The sequence below is a fragment of the Myotis brandtii genome, unplaced genomic scaffold, assembly GCF_000412655.1.
Source record: "Myotis brandtii unplaced genomic scaffold, ASM41265v1 scaffold278, whole genome shotgun sequence".
In the NCBI taxonomy this organism is placed as follows: Eukaryota; Metazoa; Chordata; class Mammalia; order Chiroptera; family Vespertilionidae; genus Myotis; species Myotis brandtii.
In genome coordinates this window covers 1,142,432-1,156,813 of record NW_005360594.1, presented here as the reverse complement: position 1 = coordinate 1,156,813, position 14,382 = coordinate 1,142,432, and the positions used below count along the sequence as shown (strand labels likewise).

The 14,382-nt window shown below is 47.7% G+C and overlaps 2 protein-coding genes across 4 annotated transcripts in view; both read right to left on the bottom strand.

The window, feature by feature from the left end:
* Positions 1-6,167, bottom strand: part of LOC106726531 (WW domain-binding protein 11-like) — an 8,491-nt gene extending 2,324 nt beyond the window's left edge. Inside the window, exon 1 of the mRNA XM_014541767.1 lies at positions 6,054-6,167. Coding sequence (XP_014397253.1) covers positions 6,054-6,167 — 114 coding nt within the window. The remainder of the gene's footprint in view (positions 1-6,053) is intronic.
* A 1,170-nt stretch (positions 6,168-7,337) lies between these two features.
* The window catches only part of RAB3GAP1 (RAB3 GTPase activating protein subunit 1 (catalytic)), an 88,293-nt gene continuing 81,248 nt past the window's right edge, over positions 7,338-14,382 (bottom strand). The window contains exons 23-25 of one of the 3 annotated variants that reach the window (XM_005868871.2): positions 13,201-13,303; positions 9,603-9,623; positions 7,338-8,765 (exon numbers count right to left, since the gene is read on the bottom strand). In XM_005868871.2, the coding sequence (XP_005868933.1) occupies positions 8,529-8,765; positions 9,603-9,623; positions 13,201-13,303 (361 nt within the window). In that variant the 3' untranslated portion in view covers positions 7,338-8,528. The remainder of the gene's footprint in view (positions 8,766-9,602; positions 9,624-13,200; positions 13,304-14,382) is intronic. The other 2 variants (XM_005868872.2, XM_014541777.1) reach the window with 2 other exon arrangements.

Below are 14,382 nucleotides of genomic sequence, written 5' to 3'. Positions count from 1 at the left end.
CACCCCATGGCTGCCTGAAAGGCACAGCCCTCCTCCCAGCAGCCGCTCTGGGAAGGGTCAGGGCTCAGCCATTCCTGTGTGGGTGCCTGGGAGATGTCTGGGCTCAGGGACCTTCTAGGACAGCGGTTCTCAACCTGTGGATCGCAGCCCCTTTGGCGGTCGAACGACCCTTTCACAGGGGTCGCCTAAGACCATCCTGCATAGCAGATATTTACATTACAATTCATAACAGCAGCAACATTACAGTTATGAAGTAGCAACGAAAATAATTTTATGGTTGGGTCACAACATGAGGATCTGTATTTAAAGGGCCAGAAGGTTGAAAACCACTGATCTAGAATGAGCGGCACAGCCTTGTTTGTCTCGGGCATCCCGGGCCTAGGGGGTTCAGGGCCAGAGGCAGCACTGCTGGTCAGGAAGCGAGAGCCTGGAGGGCCAGGCTCCCCAGGGCTGTGCTGGGCCAGCGGGCGGCACAGGCCCCGAGGCTGCGCCTGGCCCCGGAGAAGGGCAGTGTTAGCGGCCAGGGAGGAAGGCCCTGTCAGCCCCTGCCACTCCCACAGCCACAGCCTCACGCCCATCGCAGGACGGCCTCGAGGAGACTTCCCGGAACAGGGATGGGAAGGAACAAACACTGGGCACCAGAATGGGGACGCCTGACAGCAAACGGGGCAAACCCACACCCTCCGGCACAGGCCTGAATGGCTTTCCCAGAATTTCCATGCGCTTGACGGGCTGGGGTTCTGGAGTCTTAGTGGATTCGCCTCGCAATCCAGTGGCCCCTGGTCCTCTGCTCTAGATGCTGCGCTGCCCCCAAGCAAGTGCCCCAGAAAGCCTGAACCCCATCAGGCCATCAAGGGCTCCTGTCCGGTTCCCGCTCCCTCAGGTCAGTTTCTTCTCGCTGAGCGCCACGCCCTGCGTTTGCTCCTGTGCTCCAGCCGCTCCCAGGGCCACCAGCCATGATCCCACCGCTCCTCCCTGTGGTCCGCCCCTCACCTGCCCTCATTATAATGGTGCCCTGGTGAACACCCCAAGATCCTGGCAGGTCACCGAGGAGCCCTGTGGCTGCCTCTGACATCCCTGCAGTGAGCGAGCCCCGACAGGAGGCGGGCATCAGAAGCCAGGGGGGCGGCCGAGCTGCTCCCCCTGCCCAGGTGGAGGAGGGGCGTGTGCTGAGCCGCCCAGAGATCCCAGTGGCCCAGCCTGGTGGGGGGCTCCGGGCTAGCCCTGCACACCCGATGGTGGTGGGAAACCCTGAGGCGCCTCATCCAGGCAGTCCTGGGGGGAGGGGAGGCAGGTTCTACGTCAGGGGCCATGGAATGGTGCCTGGGTGGGAAGACATAAAGCCTCCTGTCCGCCTGCAGGTGAGCATCAAGCAGACAGGACTGCTGATGGGCTAGCACAGCCTGCGGAGCCGATGACCCAGGTCACGTCAGGCCAGGGCTTCCCATGGATGTCATTCGGAATGGACCAAAGAAGCCCAGGAGGCCCTGCCGGCGTGGCTCAGTGGCTGAGCATCGGTCTAGGAACCAGGAGGTCACGGTTCGATTCCCGGTCAGGGCATGTGCCTGGGTTGAGGGCATGATCCCCAGTGTGGGGCGGGCAGGAGGCAGCTGATCAATGATTCTCTCTCATCATTGATGTTTCTATCTCTCTCCCTCTCCCTTCCTCTCTGAAATCAATAAAAATATATTTTTTAAAAAAGAAACCTGTGAGGCCTGGGCCTGTCCCCCCTCCCTACATAGCTCCACCTGCTACAATTACGGGATCTGAGGAAAGGGGACAAGAATCCTGATTTAATCAAGATGAAGGGGCCTCAGAATGGAAATGAAGCCCTGGAGAACATGAAGAAGCCATGGCTCTGCCACACCTGAGCTCAATAACCGAGATGTGCACGGGCCTGGGCAGTGTGGGCAAACCCAGCCGTGTGGAGGGGAAGGGGAGGACACTTGCAGGGGGGTTGGAGGGGACCTGGGTTCCGGTGACCACTGCTGGATGCTCCGGCAGGAAAGGGAAAGGCCGCCACGGAGGGGACTGCGACACGGCTCAGGAGAGTCCTCAGAGGGAAGCGCGCAGTCGTGCGTGTGGACGCCCGAGCGCCTCCATGCCGAGCTCATGCGGGGCGTTTGCTGCATCTGAGCTTCAGACAACCTCCCGGGGCAGAAGGCATAGAACTGGATGCTCCGTCAGAAACTCACAGGGGCTTATGCATCACGGCGCCTCAGCGCAGGCCACCCTCCCAGAGGTGACAGAGAAGGCCCCCAGCCGTGCCCACGCAAGGACTCCTCCCCGATGCCCTCACCCCCAGAGGCAACCAGGAATTCAGGCGTCGTCCCCACCACAGGCACTGGCTGCCTGGGGAAGGCAGACATCCAAACAGAAAGATGCCCGTGTCCTCCTCCGAGAAACATGAGCAAGGACGGGCCCTGCTGCGGGCACCTCAGCCTCTGCGCCAGCCAGAAGGGGCATTTCCGCAGGAAACATGGCCCCTCGTGTGTCACTCACAGGAGGGGAGAGGTCACACTGCAGGACAGGCGGGCAGTGCTCCTGGGGTCCGTGCTGGGGCTGAGCACATGCCACAAGTCCCGGGCCAGGCACTTCCCTCTCAGAGCAGCTGGCCGCTCAGGGCATCTGGGACCCATCCTGCCCTCACTGCCACCTCCATGTCCAGGCTTCCCCATGTCCTTCACTGCAGTGGTCACTGGCCCCCAGCGGGCCGGCCCCCGGGCTTGCTCTCACTTCCTCCCCTGACCTTTCAGAGCTTCTGCACGTCCACTCAGCAGGTCCGAGCTCCCCCACCGCAGGCGAAGCTCTGGGACTGGCCGTGGCCCCTGCAGCAGCCTTGCTCCTCTCTGCGCTCGGGCTGCGGTCCAGGAGGGGCCTCTGAGTTAAGGCCCTCCGCTTGGCATGTGCGATGCCACTGCCTGAATCCCACCCCCGACCTTCACCTCACCAGTCTCCTCAGCCTGTAATCGTAACTTCCTCCATGGACGGGAAAGGGGTCAACAGAAAGCAGTTCATTTGCTGAGAGGGTAGATTTCTAAGTCGCCCTCCTCGCAGTCCTGTGACTGCGGCAGGGCAGCTGTCCTCACGTCGCAGCGGAGCCTGTGTCCAACAGCTAACCACTCACTCGTGGACAACTGGGCCGCTTGGGCCAGTTTATGCAAACCCTATGTATCCTGCACCGGGCACCGTGCTGGGCACTTCTCAGATTGTTTCATTTTTGAACAGCCTGGTTGGTACTTTTTTTTTGGTCCCCATTTTGGCATTAGAAGAGGTTAGGTCCCAGCCCAGCGTCTTGAGGCTGGTTAGTAAGGCCAGGATTCAACACACCAGCTCCATGGCCCACAGCAGCCGGGGGAGGGGGGGGAGCGGGCTGGCTTTGTGAAGGATGTTTTTATGGTTAATGTGACCCCCCAAGAAAGCTTTGTTGAGGTCCTAACCCCAGTCCCTCGGATGTAGCCTGTTGGGAAACAGGATCATTGCAGAAGTAATCCCTGCAGGTGAGGTCACCCTGCAGCAGGGTGGCTGCTGTCATGAGACAGATACACAGGGGAGACGGCCATGTGATGACGGGCAGAAGTGCTGCAGCTGCAAGGCAAGGAATGCCAAGGCTGCCTGCAATACCAGCAGCTAGAACAAGGCAAGGATGGGTCCTCCCCTACAGGTTTCAGAGGGAGCGTGGCCCTGCCAGCACCTTGCTTCCAGACTGTAGCCTCTGTAACCTCCGCTGGTGATACTTGTTACAGCAGCCACAGGAAACTAACACAGTGGCTTACACCTTTCATCACAGGCCTGAGTACTACGGTCAACTCTCCAGCTTTGACCCCAACTAGCAGCTCGTGCAGCATGAGACGGCCCTTCCTGCACACATTCTGCCTCACAAGTCACTGGCCCACCTTATTCTGGGACCAAGATGATGACAAACATACAAACTTAAAACAAAAAACAAATATTCGATCAGGGTTTTTGGATGGAAAAAGAATCTAGTTTTTTTCAACCTGATAGGGAAGAAATGTCACCCCCTTCACGACATTCCCTTGGCTGGGAGGCAGCAGGAAGTGAGACTTTGAGCTGCACCAAGATCTCTGTCTACAGCTGCTGAGAACACAAGAACTCGCCTGCTGCCCGGCTGGGAGGCTGGCCTGGTGAGGGACAAGAGGAGCATTTCCCAGAGACTAAGCCGGAGCCACTACGCTCCTGCCCTCTCCCAGAAGGGGCCAGGTGGGGCCTTCTTTTCAGCCCCTTCCTCGGGTAAGCTTGGCCCAGGAAAGCTGCCTGCAGTAGGTGAGCCTGTTGCAGGGTGAGGGGCAGATTCCTGCGTGACTACCTGCCAGAGAGCATAAGTTGCCAGGTGAAAAATTGCTGGCGAATAAGTCGTGCTGCTATGAACTAGCTTTATTTTGTATTTTGAGATTAGCCACGCCCCCTTTCTCAGGCTGATGCCCAGCCCATCTCAGCTAGAGAAATGCTGCCTTTCAGGAGCTAATATTCTGAAACGTTCTGGTTTATGGTGCCCAATGGCCAAATATGAGTTCAGAGATTCAAACACAACAGTGGGGCCTCATTTGCCATCAAGAGGCATCCATCCATCATCCATCCACCCACCCATCCATTCATCATCCATCCATCCATCCATCATCTATCCATCCATCCATCCATCCACCCATAATCCATCCACCCACACATAATCCATCCATCATCCATCCATCCATCATCCATCCTTTCATCATCCATCCATCCATCCATCCATCATCCATCCATCCATCATCCATCCATCCAGAATTTGTTGAGTGTCAAGCCCTCTCCATTAGCTTGCTTGCCCAGAAGGAAGGAGCTGGCAGCAACAGTCGGCAGGGACTAGGATTATCATTGGCTTGAAAATAACTAGACAGTGACTTTGTGCTCCTGCCCCCCAGTTCCTGGCAAGAAACAGCAGCGACCACACCTGTTCTGGCTTGGGCAGAAGCGTGACGGGCACTCAGGTCAGGGGACAAATTCCCTCCAGGCGCTCCTGTTCCTTCCCAGTGTGAACTGCATGACCTCTGGGACTGCATTTGCTACTCTGCACACACAGGTATGCAACGGCCAATTCTTAGTCCTCTTCTTACCTGGCATCTTAATGGCATTTGACACAGTGGATCAACCCCACCTCCTTCAACTATTTTTCATTCTTGGCTCCTAGAACATATTTCTATCTTTTCCTACTACCTGGGTGGTTCCTCTGGCAACCTTTCTCCTCTTGCTTCCACCCCTGCCTCTGCAGTGCATCCTCCATAGCAGCCAGAGGGAGGACTCTCATGTCTGATCACGACAGTCCATCCACGATTCTCCACTGGCTTCCCCTTCAGTCAGGCAGACAGAATCCTAGTGCTTTGTGTAATCTGGTCCCTTCCCTCCCTGCATGCTCTTCCCTTCGTGAACTCTAACCACACTGGCTCTTTCTCTGTGCCTCCAACAAACCCAGCTGACCCCCCTCGGCTTGACTCACTAGCCCCGTCTAGAATCATCTGCCAGACACTCTTGAGGCGGCACCCTTCACTCCATGCAGGTCTCTGCTCAAATGTCACCACTCAGGCCTTCCCTGTCCCCCGTCCACAAAGCCCTTCCCCCTCCCCCCGGTGTCCTTTCCTGTCATGTCCATGACGGTCTTTCATCTTCCCTGCTCACTGCTGAATTCTTGTTGCCCAGAACAGTGCCTGGCACAGAGTTGGCACTCAATAAACACTTGCTGAATGGAAAATAAATATAAATGCTTACTGGACTTTACAAAATCCCAACCTGCAGAGAAATCCGAATTATCGTGGTGGTATAGGAACACACAGGCGTGGGAGGGCCCGCGTGAGGACGTCACGTGGGTGCTGTGCACATTTGTCAGGCTCTGCAGCACAGTACAAAGCACAAGAGAGGAAAAAACACCGACCATATAATTGCTACTTTCCAATTTAGTGCAAGAACTAGGAGTGCACACTTTCCCAGACTCCCCAATCTGTTTGTCCTGCTAAATTACCATCTGACCCCGCCTCAGCCTTGCTTAAAACTCCTCAGCGACTCACCCTGCCCCGAGGATAAGGCCCGAACTCCTCTCGGAGGTCACACAACACCCTGATCTCACCTGTTCGCCGTACCATCTTCTCATCTCTTGCCTCTTCACACACTGGGTGCCACATTCCGCACAAGTGGAAATGCTGGCTCTTCTCTCAAGACACAGTTTCTTTTGTTTCTGAGTTTTGGCTCATTCTATTTCCTCACCTATAACACTTTCTATCCCCTCCTGCATCAGGAACTTCTGCATCACAAACCTCCCCAATGTCCTTCAGCGGGCCCTTCACATGTCTCAGGTTCCTGCAGGAGGAGAAGGCAGCCCAGTGTGCAAGTACTTCCAACTCTTGGCCCGTGTCACGCTTGCTAACAGTCACTGATGAAAGAAAGACAGGGCTAAGTCCAGACTGAAGGGGTGAAAAACGAATTCCACGTGATGGGAGCAGTGGTAAAATCCCAATAAATTAGGGCAAACACGTGAGGATGGGGGAATTACTGTAGTTCTTTCCCCCTCTTTGTCAGCTCCTACTCACCTTCTGCTCTCAATCTAGACAGACTCTCCTAATCCCTAGCGTGAGTGAGCAACCTGTCCCACAATACCTCACCTGCATCACTGTTATTGCCTGTATTACTCTCCATGCCAATGAGTGAATGAATACAGTGATATGGTATATGCTGGACCTCCCACGCATAGCTGGTGGGCTGTGCTCTCCACTTTATGGCAGCGTGGTATCAGCCTTCCCTAGTGACACGAAGGTCTCTGAAAGGAGGAGGGAGTTCTGGTTTCTGTTTTGTTTTCAATGCCTAGTATAGTACCTGGTTTTTATTTCTTAAAAATACCTGTGAAATAAACACTTAACTATAATAAAAGTAAAATGGGGTAAGTTCCATTTTTAAAAAGACACAAGAATATTCTTGAGATTCCTGCAAGACCCAGCAGGCTGCAAATAGTTAGCAAGATCTGAGATAGTATAAAATTAACTAAAATAACAATGAAACACCAGAGGGAAGAAAAGAAGAGAAAACCAGCCAGAGAAAGCAGCACTTCCTTTTTATTAGACTCACAATGCCGTTCTGAAGCCCAACCTCTCTCTGTAAAATGTGTATTTCTTATTAACGTCCCATTGGAAAGCAGACAGACTTAGTCTTCACTGTATCTCTGTGGTGCACCATCAACCAGTCCAGCATCTCACAGAAGAGCTCTGTGGAGGCTGGCGGTGATCAACCGGCCTCCCTCCTTCACACACACACACACTCTCTTAAATATGTACACACATACTCTTTTTTTTTTTTTTTACAAAAATAATATAACAGGTTTACACAGATCTATTAATTCTTTAAAGTTTCACAGCAAGGCCTATGCTTCATTATAAGCATTTTTTACTTTGGATTAAAGTGGGAACTTTAGGCCTAAAAATAGATTTAAGATTATTGAACAAAGGCCCTATAGCAACACAGACATAATAAATCTTGATCATCAGACAACTAGAAGTATTCTGTGGTTGTCCTTATGCTAGTCCTACTCCATATCCCCATCAATTATTTTCATTTTAACTAAAATACAAAAGTAAAATAGTTCACTGAAATAATCTTCTATTCATTACATTAGCACATATACCAAATTATACTAACTGCATGATAATCTCTATGTACCAAGACTGTATTTTTGTTATACTTCATTAAATATGGTATCCAACCATCAACCACACAAAAGGAATGCATACTAAACAACAAGGGAAGGAGAGAACAATAATTTTCAGGCTATCTTTTTACATGGCACCCAAAACAAAACAAGTAAGAGAAGCCTTACAAGATACTAGTAGGTATCAAACTAATTTGCAGTGACATTTAATATAGTCTTATCAGAAGGAATACATTTAGGTCATATATGGAAAAACACATATCTATGTGAAACTCTAGGATTTCTCCTAGAATATTAAAAATGCTCATCGAAAGTTAATTAGTATAATAAAAATGGTGACCAGGTGATTGAATAAACAGAATGTCATTTAATATATTAAAAACACAGATTCTGGGAATAGATTCTACCTCCAAAACACCCAGAAATCTAAGTTAACAGATTCTCTACTTTGCATACTTGATACTAATAAAAATAAGAAGTGTTTGCACAGACTATAAATGCAAGGCAACAGCCTAAGGGACAGTCACAGAAAGAATAAATGAACACAATCTTGAACACAACAGAGTGAGTACAGAGAGCTCCTGCATTTTTGGTCCCCAAACCCACCCCAAGGGCCATCTCTTTGGGGAAGAAATCTTTCAATAGTTCAAGCCCATGACCTCGGACCCCACAAGCTACTACCCTTCCCAAGCTTGGCACCAGAAAGTCTTTCAGATGCCAGTACGACGCTTGATCATTCAACTGGATAGGCCCTCTTCATGCCTCCCAGGTTCTGACCAGCACAACCTCCTTCCCACAGAAGGGGTCAGCACTGCCTTTGAAGTCACAATGGGTGGCCCAGGAAGAACTAGAAGAAGGAGGTATCTGATGAAAAAGCACCTGCCAGCCGGAAATCCTCTTTGGTGAGAACACTGTACATGCGCTGAGGCAGAGCTCGGGAGTAGGGGGCGGGGCGGGGCACCGTGGTACGAAGAATGAGTTCCCGGCCAGCAGGGGGTGGGAAGTCTGACACCGAGTTCTGCCTTCTCTCCTCTGCAGAGCCCATTCTCTTCAGTTCCTCCTCCGGTGGAGCCATGGCTGCAGCCTTGAATAGAATCAAATGCTAAATTCAAGATCAAGTCGGTGCTAAACTTACATCACTATGAAGGACAGATGAATAAACATGATAAATACAGAAAAATGTTCTACATTATTCAGTAATGTTGTCAACTATGTTATGACTACTCAAGAACACAACACAGAAAATACAAGAAGTTTGAAACACTACATGAGCAGCCAGAGATTACAAATAAATTGGTGAGAGAGACAGAAGGGATAATGACTACCGGGCAATCTGCTTTGAAAAGTGGGGGCCATATTCAAACATCTGATGAAGAGGGAAAATGTGCTGGTTTCTGTGTATCTTCTAGCAAAGACCCAAGAGAGTCTGATGTCCTCAGTCCAGTAATGGAGTTGGTTCTCACAGAGGCTAGAAAGGTGTTTTTTATGCCGGGTTCCAATTCTTTTTAAGGTTCACTGGTCGAATTAAAACTGGGGACAGTGGTATTGTTTGCTGGGCAGCTAATGTGAGGTAGTAGTGAGGTCTATGTAATGTAGCAATGGCAACAAAAGAGAAGTTCTTAATATCAAAGGCATCTATTTTCTCATTAAAATTGCATAAAATACATATTCAATTAGTCTTCATTTTAACTCTGATCACTATAGTTGTTTCATTTCTCTAATCACTGTATTTCTTTCAGAATACCCCTGATTTGGAAAAAAAAAATTTTGGCAATGGAAATATGAAACTATGTTATACAAGAATCATCAAGAAAGGTATGTCAAATCCAAACTGTTAAAGTGGTCGTTAGTCTTAATGATCTTACGAAGTTAGAGGGAGGGGAAGGAACAAGAAACTATGAGGGACAAGGCTGTTTGTTACCTCATCAGAAGATTCAGTCAGCTTGAGAAAGGGTGAGAAAAGAAACAGTGATGAAAGGGAAACAAAAACAAGCAAGATGGTTTTAAAAAGAGACAAGGAATTTCAAGATTATTTCAGACAGCATGCACTATATTAAGGAACATGATTCTATCAAAAGAATTATCAAGACAAACATACAACACACCTAGTTATCAAACTGAGCAGACATACCCACTACTCATGCATCTGATGGCTCAACAAGTGACGTACAGAATGTCATTTAATGGGAAAATGATTTAACAAAAATCTACCACTTTCAAAAAAATAAGTTTTTATTGATTTTTTTTTAAGAGAGAGAGGAAGGGAGAGGGATAGAGAGATGGAAACATCAATGAGCGAAATATCATCTATCGGCTGCCTCCTGCACACCCACTGGGTGAGGATCAAGCCCATAACCTGGGCCTGTGCCCTGACCAGGAATCGAACCAGTGACCTCTTTGTTCATGGGTTGATGCTCAACCACTGAGCCATACCGGCCAGGAAAAGAATCTGAGTTTTACTGAAAAATTAAGATGCTAAAAAAATGTGTTCACGTCTTGAAAAATAGATAATCCAATAGATTTAAGGAAAGGTCTCAGAGTTATTCAATTTAGCAAGAATGAAGCAAAATCAAATCAGTGGTTTATTTGCTCTAATCCATTTAAGTATATACCACTGAAACATATAATCATGAAGTTAATTAAAATGTATGATTTTTTTTTCCTCTAGCCGGTTTGGCTCAGTGGATAGAGTGTTGGCCTGTGGACTAAAGGGCCCGAGTTTGATTCCGATCAAGGGCATGTACCTGGGTTGCAGGCTTCTCCCCAGCTCAGGCCCTGGTCAGGGCTTGTGCAGGAGGCAACCAATCGATGTGCTTCTCTCACATCGATATTTCTCTCTGTCTTTCCATCTCTCTTCCACTTTCCCTAAAAAAAAAAAAAAAATCAATGGAAAAATATCCTCAGGTGAGGATTAACAAAAACAACAACAACAACAAAAATGTATGATTTTTTTTGGTTAATTCTCACCAATGGATATTTTTTCCATTGATTTTTAGAGAGAGTGGAAGTGGGGGGGGGAGGAGAGAGAGAAAAGCATCGATGTGAGGGAGACACACTGATTGGTTGCCTCCCGCACCTGCCTGGACAGGGGCCAGGGAGTGAACCTGAAACCCAGGTACATGCCCTCAATCAGGAATCGAATCCACGACCCCTTGGTGCTCAGGCAAACACTCTAACTGCTGGGCTAGACTGGCCAGGGCTAAAATGTATGAATATATAAAATTACTGTGTGCCTATATTATTAGTAAACTGATACACAATGTCAGTTATGAAAAAAAAAGTTACATGAATAAACTTGAATGGTTTTCATTAGCCAGGCATTTAAGGACTGAGTTTAGAAATGTACCAACCAAGTGCTTGTTTTATGGATTAGTCTGCCAATTCCCTGAAACATTCACCACAAGGTATGGAAGTTTGAAATCTTTTACAATTACATAATGTGGGATGAATGAACAATTTCAGATTGGCTATATGATGAGGCCCTGAAAAGATGATACACTCTTATATTTATTGATGTAAAAAGATAATTATATTGTGTAGACAACAAGAATAATAAATTATATAATACTAGAGGCCCAGTGCATGAATTCGTGCACAGGTGGGGTCTGGCCGGCTGGGAAGAGGGGATGCGGGAGGTTGGCCAGCTGGCCCCGCCCCCTGGTTGAACTCCTAGTCGAAGGGAAAATTTGCATATTAGCCTTTATTATATAGGACTAGAGGCCCGGTGCACGAATTCATGTTTGTGTGGGGTCCCTCAACCTGGCTGATGATCGAGGCCTATGGGGGGGCTGGCCAGCTGGAGGGGCTGCAGGAGGTTGGCCGGCTGGCCGGGGCCATGAAAGGTTTGCCGGCCAGGTGGAGGGGCCGTGGGAGGTTGGCTGTGGGAGTGCACTGACCACCAGGGGCAGCTTCTGCATTGAGCGTCTGCCTCCTCGTGGTCAGTGCACGTCACAGCAACTGGTCGAATAGCTGTTCTGTCCTAACGGTCATTTAGGCTTTTATATAGATAGATAATCCTATTTTTGTAAAATATACATATATTTGCATACACTACTTGTTAAATGCTGGCAGTGATCATCAGTGAGGAGTGAGATTAATGTGATTAATTTTTAATGTGATTAATGATTCCTTTAGAATTTTCTGTGTTGCCCAAATTTTTACAATGAGCCTTTACTTATAGTCTGGGAGGTGGGGGGGAGGGGGGGGTTGGAGGCTATTTCCATTTTGGGGAGAATAATTTTGCATAACTATTCAAAACAAGTAACACTCTCAGCATTAAATATATGAATACTTTAGGTTTTAAATCCTCTTAACACACAAATTTTAGAAACTGAGGAGAGTTTTTGCAATATGAGGAAAGTTCATATTGGTGATAACAAGAAATGAGCTCATGAGCATCTGGTGAGTAAGCAGGCGAAGAAGACATAGGGTGTGAAAACAAACTCAGTTCTTGGTTTCATGCCAGAGACAAAAACAAAATAAATCAAAGTAATTATCTATTGCTTTCTAGAACTCTCATTTATAAGGAACTGAAATACTTAGTTTTTAACTGGAAATTCTTAAATTTAAAGAGCTACCTTCATAGATAATCTCAGGTTTTAATTCTTCCTAAAAATTCAGATCAATATATTTGGCCCTGATTTTGATATATTAAATAGAATACTCCAGATAAACTCAAAGGAGATTATGAAGTTTTTACTCCTGTGTAAACCCATTAAAAGTCTTTTTCTTACTTGATTCTGAGAATCACACCTTCAAATCTGGGTTATTCAGTGTCCTCAGTGTCAGGTAAGGGCACCGGGACTTAGTACACTGGGTAATATTCTAACAGAACCTTTAGGGTTAACGAGCCCGGACATGAGGTCACCGTTGGGATGCCAGCACCTCTACCCATGAACAGAACGGTACAGAGAGCATCAGTACAAAGGCTAACTAGCAGCATCTCTATGAAAATCGCAATCTCAGTGCTTTAGGATGTCAGAAGGTATGATCTGATTCTAAACCTGTACTTTCATAGCAGAAGTCATGATAAAGACGCCGTTTCAAATCAGGCTTCTTCCTGTGAAGCCCGTTTCCATCCCCAAACTCTGAAACCCTGCGCCTCCTTCCTAGGAACCCTCTTCAGCTAGATCTCTTCACCGTTATAAAAACAGTTAGACTTACTAACTTCATAGTTAAGCTGTGAAACCATTTGCTGCACATGGAGTCTGACCAGTAAAATCGAGCCCCGTTCTAATTTGAAAGTAGGCGACATTTTTTCCTACAGCACAGGACTGGCCATTGGCCACTGAGTCCCTATCAGATTCTGTAACAACGGATTTCAGACCCTTCTGAAATTTAGGTCCTAAAATATACTTATCATTTTCCTTAAACGTATAAGAAAGCAACATCTGAATGCAATACCCAGGCTCACACTGGGCCGGCAGCTGTGGAAGCAGCCATGTGTCGGAATCAAAACAGCACCCCACTGAGCAGAGGGCTGGCGAAGCCATGGCATGTCAGTGAGGAGCCTCACGTACCCGCTGTGCGTTCACAAACAGCTTGTGAATGATCCTGCCGGCATGTCCTCTTCCTGCGCCCACCACCAGCACTTCGGGCTGCTCTAAAAGGCAGCTCACAAACCTGGGGAGAAAGAATAAAGCTGCTCACTTCCCATCCGTCCTCCAGATTAATTTTGTGGGCAAACCCTCACGCTGATAAAGCTCAACTACCATGGCTGGAGTGGAACTTTGTAACAGGATATATTGATATTTGAATTAAAATCGACTCAAATGACAATTCTTACTATCTTTGAAGTTTTTTCATAAAATCTGTGAATAGCCCATCTCTGTCAAAGTGTAAGAAGAAATATTCAGTAAAAGTTGATAACAAAAACCAAGTTTCATTTATACAACAAAGCAATGATTCATGTTTCTTGTTTTTATTCTTTTAAAAATATTAATATTTTTAATCCTCACTCAAGGATATGTTTGTTTTTTAATTGATTTGAGAGAGTGAGAGGAAGGGGAAGAGGGAAAGAAACATGGAGCAGTTGCCTCCTGTCCATGCCCCAACAGAGGACTGAACCCACAACCTAGGTATGTGCCCTGACCAGTAATCGAACCACAACCTTTTGGTGCACAGGGTGATGCTCCAATTAACCAAGCCACCCGGCCAGGGCTGCTTTTGCTCTTGTGAGTGTGTAAGTGCATGTGTGCATGCATGCACAAAATGCATGTTTTGCTGGGCAGTGTCATGACTATAAACGGTGCCATTTTGCGCTGGAAATACTGTACTGTACTGCCAAGTCCATCTCAGATCTGTAGAGTAAAGCTAAGAGAGTTGAAGGCAGAACCGCCAGGCATGCACTGCCTGCTCACTGACTGATACTGCTATTTTAGAAACGACTCACTTGATTAGAGCTCATTCTTCTCATTTAAAGGGAAGGCATTTTCCATTATGCTAAATTAATATTTGACAAAGGAGGCAAGAGCATACAATGGAGTCAGGACAGTCTCTTCAATAAATGATGTTGGGAAAATTGGACAGATACATGCAAAAAAATGAAACTAGATCACCAACTTACACAAGAATAAACTCAAAATGGATAAAAGACTTAAATGTAAGTCAGAAAAACATAAAAATCCTAGAAGAAACCCTAGGCGGCAAAATCTCAGACATCTCTCGTAGTAATATGTTTATGGCTATATCTCCTGAGCAAA